Here is a 14,280-nt window from a genome sequence, read left to right on the forward strand (position 1 = left end):
TGATTAAAAATTCAATATAATGGTAATACCACATCATCATTAGTATGTGATATTACCAACTAATATAAACACATAGAAAGTGAACCTCACATGTCAAATATAACTAACAATCTAATAAATTTCATATCTTTATAGTGAGAATACTTATACTTGCATGTTAAAAATAATATCACCGTTACATGAAAATTACTTATACTTGCATGTTAATAATAATATCACCGTTACATTCAAAAATTTTCATAGATAATAGTCTCTTCATTTTCAATTAAAATAACCTTGTTCTCATAATTTTTAAAATGTCATTGACATTTCCCTCTAATAATATTTTTGTAATTTTTTTTATTTAAAATATTTTCTTTATATTTGCACAAAAAAAAAAAAAGCCCAAAATCCGGGGGGGGGCGCGTGACCCCCGGTCCTCACTTCCCTCCGTCACTACCAACAATAGTGTCTCTTGTCAACTATTTGGAGAGACTATGGGAAGACATATTAGATACTCTCAAATAGAGCAAATGAAAAATAACCATTACAATAAAAGGTCAATAAGAACTCTGTTTGGGAAGTTTAATTATGCTGTAATCATTAATAAAAAAAAATTAAATTAATTGAGCATTCATAGTCACATAATCAGATGATATTTATTTTTTTAAAATTACATAATCAATATAAATTTGATAATAGACTTTTTTTTTCACATAATTAATATTTAATTATGTAATTATCGATATCCAATTAATTGAATATTTTAAATAATTTTATTAATAAATTCTACAAATTTTTTTGACAATCACAATAAAAAATAACTTCCACAGCATTCGATTCATTTTACCTGCTAACTTACGTTTTTTTTTATATAATAGTTATAGATATATAAATCCAATACATTAGTCCACAACAACTAAAGACATATATATATATATATATCTATATAATAAGGGAGAAGAGTTTTTGAATTTGTGTGAAAATGTATCAGAGATAAATTTCAATTTAACGGCTGAGATGATTCTTAATCTTATATCGATGGTTCAGATTGGTTCAAATGAATGATGATTGATTCATTCACGCATGCACGTCTGACCCACGCACGTCTAACCACATCCTCCCCACCTTCCCTCTCTCTATCTCTCTCTCTTTCACTCTCTGTTCTTCTTCGACAGAAGCAAAAAACCCCGCCCTCTTCGCTACCGACGCTCCTCCTTCGTCACACTCCTCTTCATCAACCGTTTGATTTCAATTCTCTTCATCGACCCCCACCCTCTTCGCTACCGACGCTCCTCCTCCTCTTCCTCATTCGTCACGCTCCTCTTCATCGCAAGGTAAGATTCTCTTACAACCCAAAACAATTTCAGTATAGTTTTGTGGCTTTAATCATATATCCAGAAGAGTTGGGGCTTTGATCATATAACAGAGTACTCATTTTGATTTTGATTTTTGTTTTTTCTAAACCTTAAATTGATTTGTTAATTAGGGTATTTTAGGTATTTGGATTGCTCTAAATCAAGTTTGTAAGATTTGGTTTAGTAATATGTGTTTGTTTCCCTTTTTTTTTTTTCCACTTTTGAGTTTTTGATCCGATTGTGCTTCGATTGGCTCACCAAGTTCGCTCCTCTGTTTGCTCCTCTCCTCTCTTCCTCTCTCTCAAACCCTAGATTTACGCTCAGCCACCAGAAATCATTCTCCGAAAAATACCATTTCGATTTTGGGTTCAATTCCATTTTGGGTTTCGATTAGTTTGTAATTGTGTTTATGTATAGTTGATGTGTTTCAAATTATGTTGATTTGTTTGTACCCAATTGTGTTTGTTATTGCCAGAAAAAAGATAATTTTTATTGGGTTTTGAGTTTTAAGACTTAATAGGAGTAGTTTTGTTGGTGGGTTGGCTGAGACAATTCTCTTAATAAAATGTCAAGTGTGTGCAGATTAAGCTCAATTTCTTTGATCCTGCCTGCTGAATGCTCTGCTCAGAGTAATCAGTGCTGTTATGACGTCTGGTTTTTATGTATCTAATTTTCTGTATTTTGACACAATTATGGGGCCGTCTTTGGTCACTAACTCTTCCGCCCCAATTGTTTTCGGGTAAGCTGTTATGACTTCTGAAGGTTGTCTGTGTCAATGTGGGACATAAAATAACTATTAGATGGAGAGAGTAGATGGTCAGAAGAGTGAAATAAAAAGCCTTCGTGATAGACTAATATGTGGTTTCCATAATTAGCAGCCTTTTTTTTTTTTTATTATTTTAGTTTACAGAACAACCATAATCAAATGTGACATTGGTTATTTCAACATGATTTCACCAATCTTCTAATTGAAAAAAAATCAGTTAACTTAGGGTTCATTTGGGAATTGGCTTTTTTAGTGGCTTTTTGTCTAAAACTTCGTGGCCTTATGTTCTACGACAAAAAATCAGTGGTGTTCATTCTCTTAGTAGATTCTACATTGGTAAATGGAGAAGAGGAAGAGGAAGAGGAAGAGGATTATAAATGGGATGAGGACCAAAATTTCTAATGGTAACTGTAAAAAGAAGAATGAAGGTCAACTGAAGGAGGATTAGAGAAGTAATGATCTTAGCAGAATGTAACTTATATTATATGTTATATCTGCAATGGCTTGGCAACATATCAGGATTGAGGAGTTGAGTGTACATTTCAAAACTTCTGTCCTCTTTTTTCTATTGTCATTGTTTTGTCCCCATATCAATGTTCATCTTTAGTTTTGTTGGGTGGGTTTTGAACATTTGATTGGCTGTTTTGGAATTTGTGAACAGGTGTAGCACCAATCACTCTGGGGACTTAATTATGCCAGATAAAGCAATTGATGGGATTTTTGGGTTTGGTCGACAGGTTCTGTCTGTCATATCACAGTTGTCATCCTGAGGGATTACTCCCAAGGTTTTCTCCCACTGCTTGAAAGAAGATGGCAACAGTGGCGGATTATTAGTTCTTGATGAGAGAGAGCCAAAGCCACACCAAATTTGAACAACACAGGCCTGATATCTCTATTCTCTTTCACCATCCTAATTGAAAAGCTCTAATCTAGACACATAGATACAGATATATACACATATATGAAGATCATGGGTCCTCTTCTTCCATCTACACGCCTAAATTCAGAAAAAATCAAACGACCCATTTGAAAAAAATAATTTATAAGCAAAACCCAATTCAGATTTTGGCGATTTATGACTCACCATCGGAGATAAAGATCGTATATGCATCGAGAAATAAAGCAAATGAGTTTGGAGACGATTTGGTGTTGTTGTGGGTCTTTTTGCAAACTCAAGTTTTTGTGACTTTCATGAGTTTGAGATTTTGTCTTTCTTTTGAGAGTTTGAGACAGTTGTGTATGAAAACCCATAATTTAATTGAGTAAAGTCTTATGACGACTGGCCATTGATTTTTTGCCTTAAGTCATGTTGAATGTAATAAGCACATCTATATAATAAGGGAAGATGGTTTTTGAAAATCTATACAAATGTCTGAGAGATACATTTAATTTGGACGGCTGAGATGTCTAAAATGTTTAGATCAATGGTTTAGATCAATGGGTGGTTCCCGCCCAACACATTTCATTTGATTTGCCTATACCTATCCTCTATCTCCCCCATACCCTCTATCTACCATCTGTCTTCCCATACCCTCTACCTTCCCTCTCTATCTCCCTCTCTGTCTCCCTCTCTGTCTACCGTCTGTCTCCCTATTCCTACTCTGCACTGACTCTCCCCTCAGTATCTACCTTCCCTCTCTATCTCCCTTTCTTGCTCTGTTTTTGGGTTTATCTTATTGTATTGGGTTTGGATTTTGAGTTATACGGGTGATATTGAGCCAACTGGTATATACGGGTGAGTTATAGATATATGGAAAAGAAATTCTGCTCAGACTTTAACCAATTCTACAGGTCAGCATTGGTGATTTGTCTGCTCTGCCCATTTTGAGTTTAAATTCATTGAAGTTGATGTTGAGTACCTTCTGGGAAAACACTTATTCCCTTTTTGTATTTAATGTATTTCCTTTGTTTAAACCTGATGATACTTCTTCTCTTTGCTGGACTTCTGCATTTGTAAACCATTATAGCCCTTATTGACCTGGTAGTAATTGATTTACAGGTTTGCCACTCTCAAGGAGCCAATCAGATTCAGCAAGGACGAGTCCTATTGGTGATCCAATAGAGGACAAAGTGGTATAAATTAAGTTTATTACTAAGTCGTTGTAATGATGGTCGACAGTTGACTAAAATCTATGCAGGATGTCTGTTCAGTACTGAGATCTGTACTACAATATTATTACATTACTTTGATCTGTTTTATGTCTGTGGATGGCATGCAGATAGTGTCTGAGCTGAGAAATGCTTCAAATAGAAGATCAAATGGAACACCCATAGACCATGAAATGTCGAAAGAAGTTGAGTCCAAGCATAATCCTCCCAGTGTGGTCGCCAAGTTGATGGGGCTTGATACCCTTCCATGGCAACAGTCTGATTCTGCTGCGCAAAGAAGTCATTCAAGAGACTATGCACGAAGTCATTCAGGTATTCCTCTGGCTTATTGGCAGCAAGAACATGGATTGGACATGCAAATGCAATGTGAGATCCATCAGTGTCCAGAGCATAATGAGTATAAGGATGTTTATGAAATATGACAGCAATCACAGAAAGGAAGTTATGTAAGAGATAAATCACCACAGAAAAGAAGGTATAATGAGAATACAAATGAGAAAAAGATGGCCTTAGTTCGTCAGAAGTTCATCGAAGAAAAACGCCTAGCCACAGATGAAAAACTTCGCCAATCCAAACAATTCCAAGATGTGTTGGAAGTTTTAAGTTCTAACAAAGATTTATTCGTTAAGTTTCTGCAAGAACCAAATTCCCTGTTCTCTTAGCATCTGTATGATTTGCAGCATGTTTCCCCACCTCCCGAGACTAAGCGCATCACTGTTCTTAGACCTTCAAATGATATATATATTTAGTTATAGGGATTATATCAGACAAATCTATAGTATTTATATCAGACAAATTTTGCACAGACCAATATATGGAAAAGTATTTTTAACTGCTTAGTTCAATAGAGTTATTGAAAACATGACTTTAACCAGTTCAGTATTATTATTTAGTGTTGAAAACATGACTTCAGTATTCTCTCATTTTTATCTTAATTGAAAACATGGCTTTAGTATTCTCTCATTGATTCGGGTAATTGTTCTTCTTCTTGAATTTTTTTTTTCCTCTCTCAGCTTTTGCCTTCATCAGAGCTTCTGTGGATCACTCTGACCACTTTCACCGTTGTTCACTCCGGCTGTGACATCACTTCGGCTGCTCGGCTATTCACTTCGGCTACTCGACATCTTGCTCGGCTGCTCGGTTAGTTTATTACTTTGGTTCTTATTTTTTTTTTGCTTAATTTTTTTTTTCTGCTCGGCTGCTCAATGCTTTGGTAACATTTGGCTACTCGACATCACTCTTTTTCCTCTCTCAGCTTTTGTTATTTCTTTTGTTATTGCTTTGCTTTGATATTGAGCCAACTGATATATACGGGTGAATTTTGTTCTTTTGTTATTGAGCCAACTGCTCTGTTTTGTTAAAGAAAACAGTTGCTTTGTTAAAGAAAATAGTTGCTTTGTTAACAAAGTGACTATACCATGGTTGCTATGGTTTAGACTATATCATGGCTGCTTTGTTAAAGAAAATAATTGCTTTGTTAAAGAAAAAATAATTGATATTGAGCCAACTGCTTTGTTTTTTATCTCTTTTGTTGCTCTGTTAAAGAAATAACAAAAGAAAAAAACTGTTTTTTTCTTTTGTTAAAGAGTAGTTGCAAAGGCTATGTTTTTTATCACCAAAATCAGTTGGCTCAATTTTTTATCACCAAAATCAGTTGGCTCAATTTTTTATCACTAAAATCACCAAAAATTCTGCTCAATGTTTTTATTACTGTTTTTTATTCTATTTTTTATCACCAAAATCACCAAAAATTCTACTCAAAAATTCTGCACAATGTTTTTTATTCTGTAATTAAAAATTTTGTTTTTTATTACTGTCAACTGTTTAAATTAGTGATGAGAGACAAAAATTCTGCTCAATGTGTTTACTGTTATGAGAGACAATTTTTATGTTTTTCCAAAAATTCTACGCAATATGTTTTTCCAATAATATATATGGATGTGAGCATGAATTTAGATGTTATGAAAGACAATTTTTATCATTAGATGAATATTCAATTAAGTGAATTTTTATCATTTCATGCTCACATTGAATTTTTATCATTTCATGAATTTTTATCATTAATTGAATAGTTGGTCCAGATGATGATATGTGAGCATGCATATATATATTATAAGAGACAAAAATTCTGCTCAATGTGTTTACTGTCAAGATATTTGTCTAGGTATATAATTTATTTGGTGTCTGACATACACCAAAACAATATATAATCTTTATTTGGCTCAAACTCAACATCACACTAGCCACTCCTGAACTAGATGAATCTCTCACTATCTCAAATGTTGCGTGAGGAAACCTGCCATCTTCGCCTACCAGGGTCAATTATAGTCAATCTTTTGCCTTCTCTTTGTGGCAGCAACCCCCATGATATAGTCACTTCGACTGCTCTATTTTTTATCACCAAAATCAGTTATTGCTTTGCTATGTTTTTTACCAATTTTTGTCTCTCCTCCTTTCTCTCAGTGTGTTGGGCCCATGCTATAGATTTTTTGAGTTCCTGCTATCGGATATTAACTGCATTTTCAGTGTGTTGGCTCTGTGCTTATGGTTATTTACTTCCAATATTCAGCCATTAATTTGGTTTTTTCAGAGTCATAGCAACTCCCTTTTTTCAGAGTCATGTTAATAATTTTTAAGTGGGTGTGAAGTCTATGTCCATGCAGTGTTGTTAGTGAGTTGCTATAGTAAGAAAAATAAAATTGTTTTCTCTATTTTAGCTCCAAAAACTCACAAACATTATATAGTTCTTTACCTCTATAATTGATTATTCTTTTTAGGGGTCCAGATGATGATATGGACAATTTTTTTTTAATTAATTTCAAACTCCAAATCCAACATCTTAAGTAATAGATTCTAATAAATTTGTAAGCTTTTTAAGTGTACACATATAAATATATAGAAATTCCTATTTATTAGGTTAATAACATCTAAATTTCCTCTCATCTAAATCAGAATTTTTTTATCACCAATGTTCCTATTTATTATGTTAACAACTCCCTTTTTTGTGTTTATGTGTTTATAATTTATTATGTTTTCGTATAATTTATTATGTGTTCGTATTTTGGTTTGTTTGTTTGTTTGCACTATCACAAATGTTCGCAACTTTTTAGACTTAATAAGCTTTTGTTTGTTTGTTTGTGTAGAAATTCAGTATTTAAAATTTTGATTTTTCTATGTTTGTTATTTAAAATGAAATTCAGTGCTCTTAAAAAAATAATATAAAATGAGTGTCTTGGATTTTTTTGTCTTATCAACTTCAATTGTTTAGACTGACTTAGACTTAAATAGTTTGGAATTTTTCCAGTTTCACTTTTTCAAGTCCTCTGTCAACTGAATATGCTTCATTTTAGTAGTCATCTTGGGCATGTAATTGATCATATATATGTATATGCATATCTTAGCTTGGTGGTGGGTTGCTAGGTTAGGAGGCTTTTTTTCCATAATTTTAGCTTGCTAGATTTGTATTAAGGTTCTGCCTCAAGGTTGAGGCCTCACCCGTTGGTCATGTAATGAAATCTCAGGGGGTGTTTGGGAAGAAAAAAAATAGCCAAATTTAGGCTAAAAATCACAAAAAGACAAAATAGGTTAAAATAGCTAATAAGACAAAATATCACATCAAACCCATAATCATTTCACTTTTTCTCTCACAAACATCACATCCAACCACAAAAAAATCCAATCATCTTCCCAAACACAAAAATTTTAGCCTACTTAAAATAGCCAAAAACTAAAATAGCCTACTAAAATAGTAACTTCCCAAACGAGGCCTCAATGGATAAGCATTCGATTTCACATTTAATTCACTACACTTTCACAAATCATGCCTCTCTTTCTAGATAGCACACCACCAAGTTCCACATGGATTGGATTCTGAATTTCAGACATCACCTGGCAAGATATATAGATCAATTTCCATCACACATGGACATGTGCATGAACACTTCAAAAATGCCACAAATATACCAGAGATTCCATGTGATAGTTATCCCCACGTAGAAAATAGAACTGACGCCATTATTAAATGTGCAGTTGGACTTTGACAGATTAATACTGTGAATGATTCCATTTTTCCTACAAAATTATTAAAATTGTAAGTTCCTTTTTTCATATTATGAAAGTCTTAATATATGTACAAAATAATACCTATTTGTATCAATAGATGCATGTTAAACAAATTATGTGTGTGTGGTTCAAAGTAACATTCTAATAAATGACATATCTTTAGGGAATGAAACTCTTTAACCGATCAATTTCATTAGTAAATACCAATCCCATTAGGCATAAGCTAAGTCATAATCAAGAGACAAAAGCAATTGGCTGATGACTCCATAATGTTTCCCCTTTCTATGATCACACTCTACCTCCAGATGATATTTTTATATTTTGGACCCAAAACTACCAGTTCTTTAATATAAATTTAGCTCATGATAGTATCCAATGCTAAAATGGAGGGGAAAAAAAAAACATCCACTCAAAACCATCCTAGGTCTCATAGCTAGCTATATTCAAGGAGATGCTTGAAATACAAGTAGCCAAAATTGGAAAGAATAAGCCTTCTTGATCAGCTTTATATGTTTAGTGCACATAGAATTGGAACAACAAAAGACTCCAAATAAGCAATTAGAACCTGTTGTGTGCTCATTGTAATAGTGTTGACTAAAATTTGTGACAATTTACACATAAATCTTTGCAATCTGTGTGCTAAGTCTGAAGAAGCTCATTGGTACTTAGTAGGTCTTATTTTATATTTTTCAAATATGAAATCTTTCTCTCACATATAGTAATTTTGGAGAGTAAAATTGATTATACAAATAAGAAAATTGCAAAGATCTTTAGTGCTCCTCTCTATTTGATTTTACACATAGATCTTTGCAATCTGTGTGTTGAGTCTTAAGAAGCTCATGGTATTTGATAGGTCTTATTTTAAATTTTTTTAATATGAAATCTCTCTCACATATAGTAATATTGGGGAGTAAAATTGATTATACAAATAAGAAAATTGGCTAAATCTTTAGTGCTCCTCTCTCTATTTGATTTATTTATTTTTAATCAGCTGTTGTTCATAGAAAATTGGCTAAACCATTAAAGGTATCCTACTTCTTTAATATGTTGCTTGGCTTCCATTGGGAATTAAATTGTTCAATTTGCTTTTAGTTTACGATTTTTTTTTAATTTAATATTATCATTTGTAAATGTTTTGCAATAATAGATTAATCTACAATAATAGATAGATATATAATACTTCATCTTAAAATGTAATTTATCCAGTTTAATGTAATTTATCATCTGGATCAAAATTTTTGATATGCCTTTTATATATTTGATATGCCTTCCATTGGGAATTAAGTTGTTCAATTTACTTTTAGATATACAAATTTTTTTTTACTGCCTTTTATATTTTTGATATGCAATATAACTTTAAATCTTATATGTTTGTTTTTTAATTTGCATTAAGATTAGGAGGAGTTATTTTATTTGAGTTTTGTAGAGCGTGTAATACAAGCAAAATTGTTATAAGTTCTTTAAGAATAAAAATATTTCAATATATTTTTTCAGTATCTTTATAAAAAAAATGACACAAATTTTATAAATTTCAACATAATACGTATAAATTATAACTGCATTTTAATCTTAAAATTATTTACACCGTGTCTTTAGGCACGGACCTACGCTAGGTTTGCTTTTATGGATCCAAACATCGTCTATAGCCCCCTTGACCGACCGCATATGCCCATTTAGAGAAAACTCGACTTTTTTTTATTGACTTTTTTGACTATCTGTTCAAATTTTTTGACTTCTTGAGATGGCTGAGATACCTAACCAACATCTAACTGCTGAGATTAAATGATGGTTCCCGCCCAACTGATTTCAAATTTTAAACTCCCTCTCTGTACCCATTTCTCTCTCACCTTTTGCCTCTCATTTCTCTCTATCCCCATTTCTTTCTCTGCTTTCATTAGAGCTCACTCCGACTGTCATTCAATCCGACAGCAGCTCTGTTGCAACATCACTCCAACCATTTCGGCAGCTCAGCAGCTCAGGTTGCAACATCACTCAAGTGGATTTGGTGTTATTTTTGTTTGGGCTTTGATAATTACTCAGCTGGGCTTGATGATTTGGTTTTATCATATATTTTGTGGCTTTGATTATATATTTTGTGTAGTTATTTGGGAGAGGTACCAAACTAAAGAGTAACAGACTAACAAAGGCCAAATCTATATATTCAAATTGTTTTGATATATTATTATTTTTTTCAGTAGGAATGCAACGAAATATGTGGAAGACAGAGCCCGTAAAGGACGGAGTGGCCACTTCTTTCCACCGACAAATCGTTTAGGCTGTTAATGGTATTTATTTATTATTTATTTTTAAGTATCAAAATACATCTCAGATTGTTTATTTTAATTTTTTTTTTTAAATTTTTGTATAAATTCTGTAATTATTTAAGAAAAAAACAAAGAAAAAATTTGATGGCACATCTCATCTGCTTTGACCGTACATGTTTTATGAATATTTTATTTACTATTAACTATTTCAAATAGTATCTATATAATAAGGCAAGAGGTTTTTTGAAAATGTGTTAAAATGTATGAGAGATACATTTTGAATCATGGGTTTAGATCCATTCTAATAAATATCAATGGTGGAGATGTGTTTGATTCCCGCCGAAATGCTCTCTTCTCTTTCTCCCCCACGTTTGCCTAAACATATCTCTTCAACTCCCTCTCTATACGTTTCTCTCTTCAAAATAAAATAAAAAACCTGATCTCCTGTTATTACCTTTACCCTTCTTCATCCTTCACCAAACACCACCACTGATCCGCTGCCGCCGCTCACCACCACCGCCGTTGCTCATCATCATCGTCGCCATTGATCCAACTCCGCGACTGTCCCACCGTCCCTCTCTATCTCTCTCCCACTCTCTGTTCTTCTGCTTTAACAGAACGATCTCACCCACCCTCTTTCTCCTCAATGAAAGGCGAAAAAGAGAGCAGCAGCAGCAGAGGCCCAAGTGGCCGATGAAAGTTGAATCGGAAGCTAATCCGATGGCCACACCATCTGAGAAAAGTCTGGTCCCAATCCCAGACGAGAAGCTCTCTCTCTCCAAAACCCTTGCCATACCTGAAAGTAAAACACCTCTCTTCTCTCTCTCTTTCTCTATCATATTATATAAAATAGTGGAGTCAATCTAAAGGAGGAGCAATCTTGCCCACCAACTGTTCGATAAAAATGATGTGAGACAGAGGTGCTAAATTTAGACTTCATTAATGCTCCAATCGATTTGTACTACAAACCCAGATTAGTACTACACAAGAATAGTACACATTAACCCTTATTTCCATGTTGGTAAGGTTTTCTTGATTCAACACCTATAAATATGGTAATTTGGTGATTTGTTTGAAATACCCAATTGAGGGTTTATTGGGTTTTGTGAGCAAATGCAGAGGAAGTCAATAACCAATCTGGTGATTTGGCTGATTTGTGGAGTTCTGGGGGTCAGCATTTCTGGGTTTTGGCAAAGATTTATTTGTTGATACATACATTTGAAGAATTCAGACTTCAATTTTGAGACTTTGTGAGCTTTTCATACTCTCAGACCTTCCTATGCTAAGGAAAAGAACTATCCAGGTGAGATCACTCATGTTTACTAGCTTGCTTCCTTTTAAAGTTTTTAATTTTTATTTTAGTCAATTGGGAGGAGAATATTTACAAAATATATTAGAAAATTACATTAAATAGAATAAGTAATTATGTAAGAAAGTCCAATTATATATACCTGCAACGAAAATGCTAATATGCACACTCCTATCATAAGAAATTTATGAATTTTTTTGGGTAAAAGTTATGAATGGGGAATTTATGGTGTGCACCTAAAGTGAAAGTTCTAAACCATTGTGATTATGTTGATTAGTTATGAACGATGTGGTGAAAATGTTACGAACCATTTGTAGTGACAAATCATTTTGGTGAGAAAAGTTACATGTTAAGGTATTTGTTACGGAATATTGTGGTTATGTTAAGTTTGTTGTGGTAATACAGTATGCCATTTTTAGAATATGCACCACAACTCCCTACCCGCAAACTCAACATCACAGCCACTATATTAATATATGAAATTGTGGTTATGTTAAGTTTGTTGTGGGAATACAATATGCCATTTTTAGAATTTGCACCACAACTCCCTACCCGCAAACTCAACATCACAGCCACTATATTAATATATGAAAGAGGTTAAAGGGAAAAAATAACATCTAAAGAAAAACCTAATATGAAATAAATAATTAGTCTCTACTTTGACTATAAATTGACACTAACCTCTCTTAATATATGAAAAGAGTCCATAAAGGGAAGAATAACAATTAAAGAAAAAGCTAATATGAAAGAAATAATCAGTCTTTACTTTTACAAGAATTGACCTTGACCTCTCAATTAAGGTAAGTGACCCTAGCCTATTAAGCACGGACACGGATACAGACACTGGCATGGAACACGATGATTTTAAAAAAATGGGGACATGGACATGGCAAGGGACATGGCAATTTTTTTTTATATTTATTTATATATATATATATATATTTATTTACGATTGAGATTAATTTTATGTTACCAAACATCAAAATTCATAAAAACTACCATTAATTCAATATATATACATGTCTATGTAATAAGAGTTGTTTTGGGAGTTGTTTAATGGAGTTGTTTTCAATTTTTGCTGATGTTGTGTGCTGTTTTGCTGGGGCTTTTGCTCTGGTTTTTGTTTTTTTTTTTGCTCTGTTCTGTTTGATTATGCTGCTGCTGGTTTTATGAAAAAGCTGCATGTTCAACTTTCAATTGGCCATTGATGGTTTAATTTAATTATGGCTATAGTCTTAAATGTTTCAAATGTTACAGCTTTTTGTTAAAGAATCTTTGGTATGGTTTAGATGGTCCAAATTGGCAAGAAATTATGTGTCTTTTTATCTAACACTGAACACGCAATGAGACGAGCTTAATTTACAAATACACTAGAACTGATGACATTGTGTGCAGCTGAGATTGCTTGATTGAGATGTGCAATTTGAACATGGGTTCTATTCTATTGCAGGTGCTTATCTTGCGAGATAGTGTAGAAGAGAAGGATGATGAGATCTTAAGGTTGAAGCAGGAGTTGCAGCAGAGGAGCATAGTGGAAGAGGAGAAGACTGAGGTAGCTTCTGATAAGAAAGATGGTGACATCGACGGAGGGATGCTATGTCCTGAAGCAGAAACAGAGAGTTAGTAAACTTACTTATCCGAAAGGACTTCACCCCCCAACACCGCCGCGCCCCCCCCGGCGCTTTCGCTGTCTGTATATTGTACATTAATTTTGGTTTTTTATTTTTCTTGACTTAAATTTTCTATATCTTTTAATAGGCCAATAATTTTTGAGACTTAGGAATAAATTCTCAAAGCTGTTGTAACATGATGCATAGGCATGATTTTTGAATGGGACTGCCCCCTTTCCCAATCCTCCCATTAAATGATTGATTGTGGAGGCTGCAAAATGGGAATTGGGAAGTTCAGGACAACACTAGGGATGCCATTCTTCCTCTCACTAACCTGCTGGACCGCATTCCATTTTTTTTAGTGTGCATACGGGGATTGTGCTCATTATCAATTTAGGGTTTAGAGAATATGTGCCAGAATGAAACCCATACTTTGTTATCATATTGATGGGTAGGCAACCATAAATGTTTTCAAATTTTTGGAATTGGTTTTTGCAGGATCTGAAAATGATGGATGTTTTTGAACTTTTCATTGTTTTTGTTTTTGAAAACAAAGAAAATGAAAATACAGCCAAACAGGTTACTACAGTTCTCTTACAAGTTTATTGTGCATTTAAAAGTTATAGGATGTCCATTCAATAATTTTACCCTTTCTCAATATATTGTAGGGGACGAAAGAGTTGAATCCTAAGTTATTCTTTGTTTAGGCAGGCTGAATTAGATAGTGTAAAATAAATTGATGTATATTATTGATTGATGTATCTTGATATATATTACAATGATTCATGATTCCTATATATAGAAGAGGGTGAGTGTGTATTAG

General features: G+C 33.4%; 1 protein-coding gene across 8 annotated transcripts; it reads left to right on the forward strand.

The window, feature by feature from the left end:
• The first annotated feature begins 1,025 nt into the window (after positions 1-1,025).
• Positions 1,026-14,054, forward strand: LOC114265551 (uncharacterized). Of its 8 annotated transcripts, none has more exons than XM_082899632.1 (7): positions 1,026-1,316; positions 2,765-3,999; positions 4,103-4,176; positions 4,323-4,524; positions 4,638-4,835; positions 5,226-5,352; positions 11,658-12,320. In XM_082899632.1, exons 4-7 carry the CDS (start codon positions 4,507-4,509, stop codon positions 11,780-11,782), a joined length of 468 nt encoding a protein of 155 aa, XP_082755758.1. In that variant the 5' UTR covers positions 1,026-1,316; positions 2,765-3,999; positions 4,103-4,176; positions 4,323-4,506; the 3' UTR covers positions 11,783-12,320. The 8 variants fall into 8 exon arrangements, 5 of the variants coding, with proteins under 5 accessions (XP_082755758.1, XP_082755760.1, XP_082755759.1 ...); XM_082899634.1 differs by having other exon boundaries at positions 2,765-3,894; XM_082899633.1 differs by having other exon boundaries at positions 2,765-2,984.
• Positions 14,055-14,280: the final 226 nt, after the last annotated feature.

The sequence above is a fragment of the Camellia sinensis genome, chromosome 12 (genome assembly GCF_055761805.1).
Source record: "Camellia sinensis isolate YWXY chromosome 12, ASM5576180v1, whole genome shotgun sequence".
Taxonomy (NCBI): domain Eukaryota; kingdom Viridiplantae; phylum Streptophyta; class Magnoliopsida; order Ericales; family Theaceae; genus Camellia; species Camellia sinensis.

What these genes read in the sequence shown, in the direction of transcription:
- LOC114265551 (XM_082899632.1), top strand. An exon ending in GTTCTAACAAAGATTTATTC is followed by an intron (nt 4,836 to 5,225) that starts GTTAAGTTTCTG and finishes TTCCTCTCTCAG; the next exon opens with CTTTTGCCTTCATCAGAGCT. An exon ending in ACATCTTGCTCGGCTGCTCG is followed by an intron (nt 5,353 to 11,657) that starts GTTAGTTTATTA and finishes GAGCAAATGCAG; the next exon opens with AGGAAGTCAATAACCAATCT.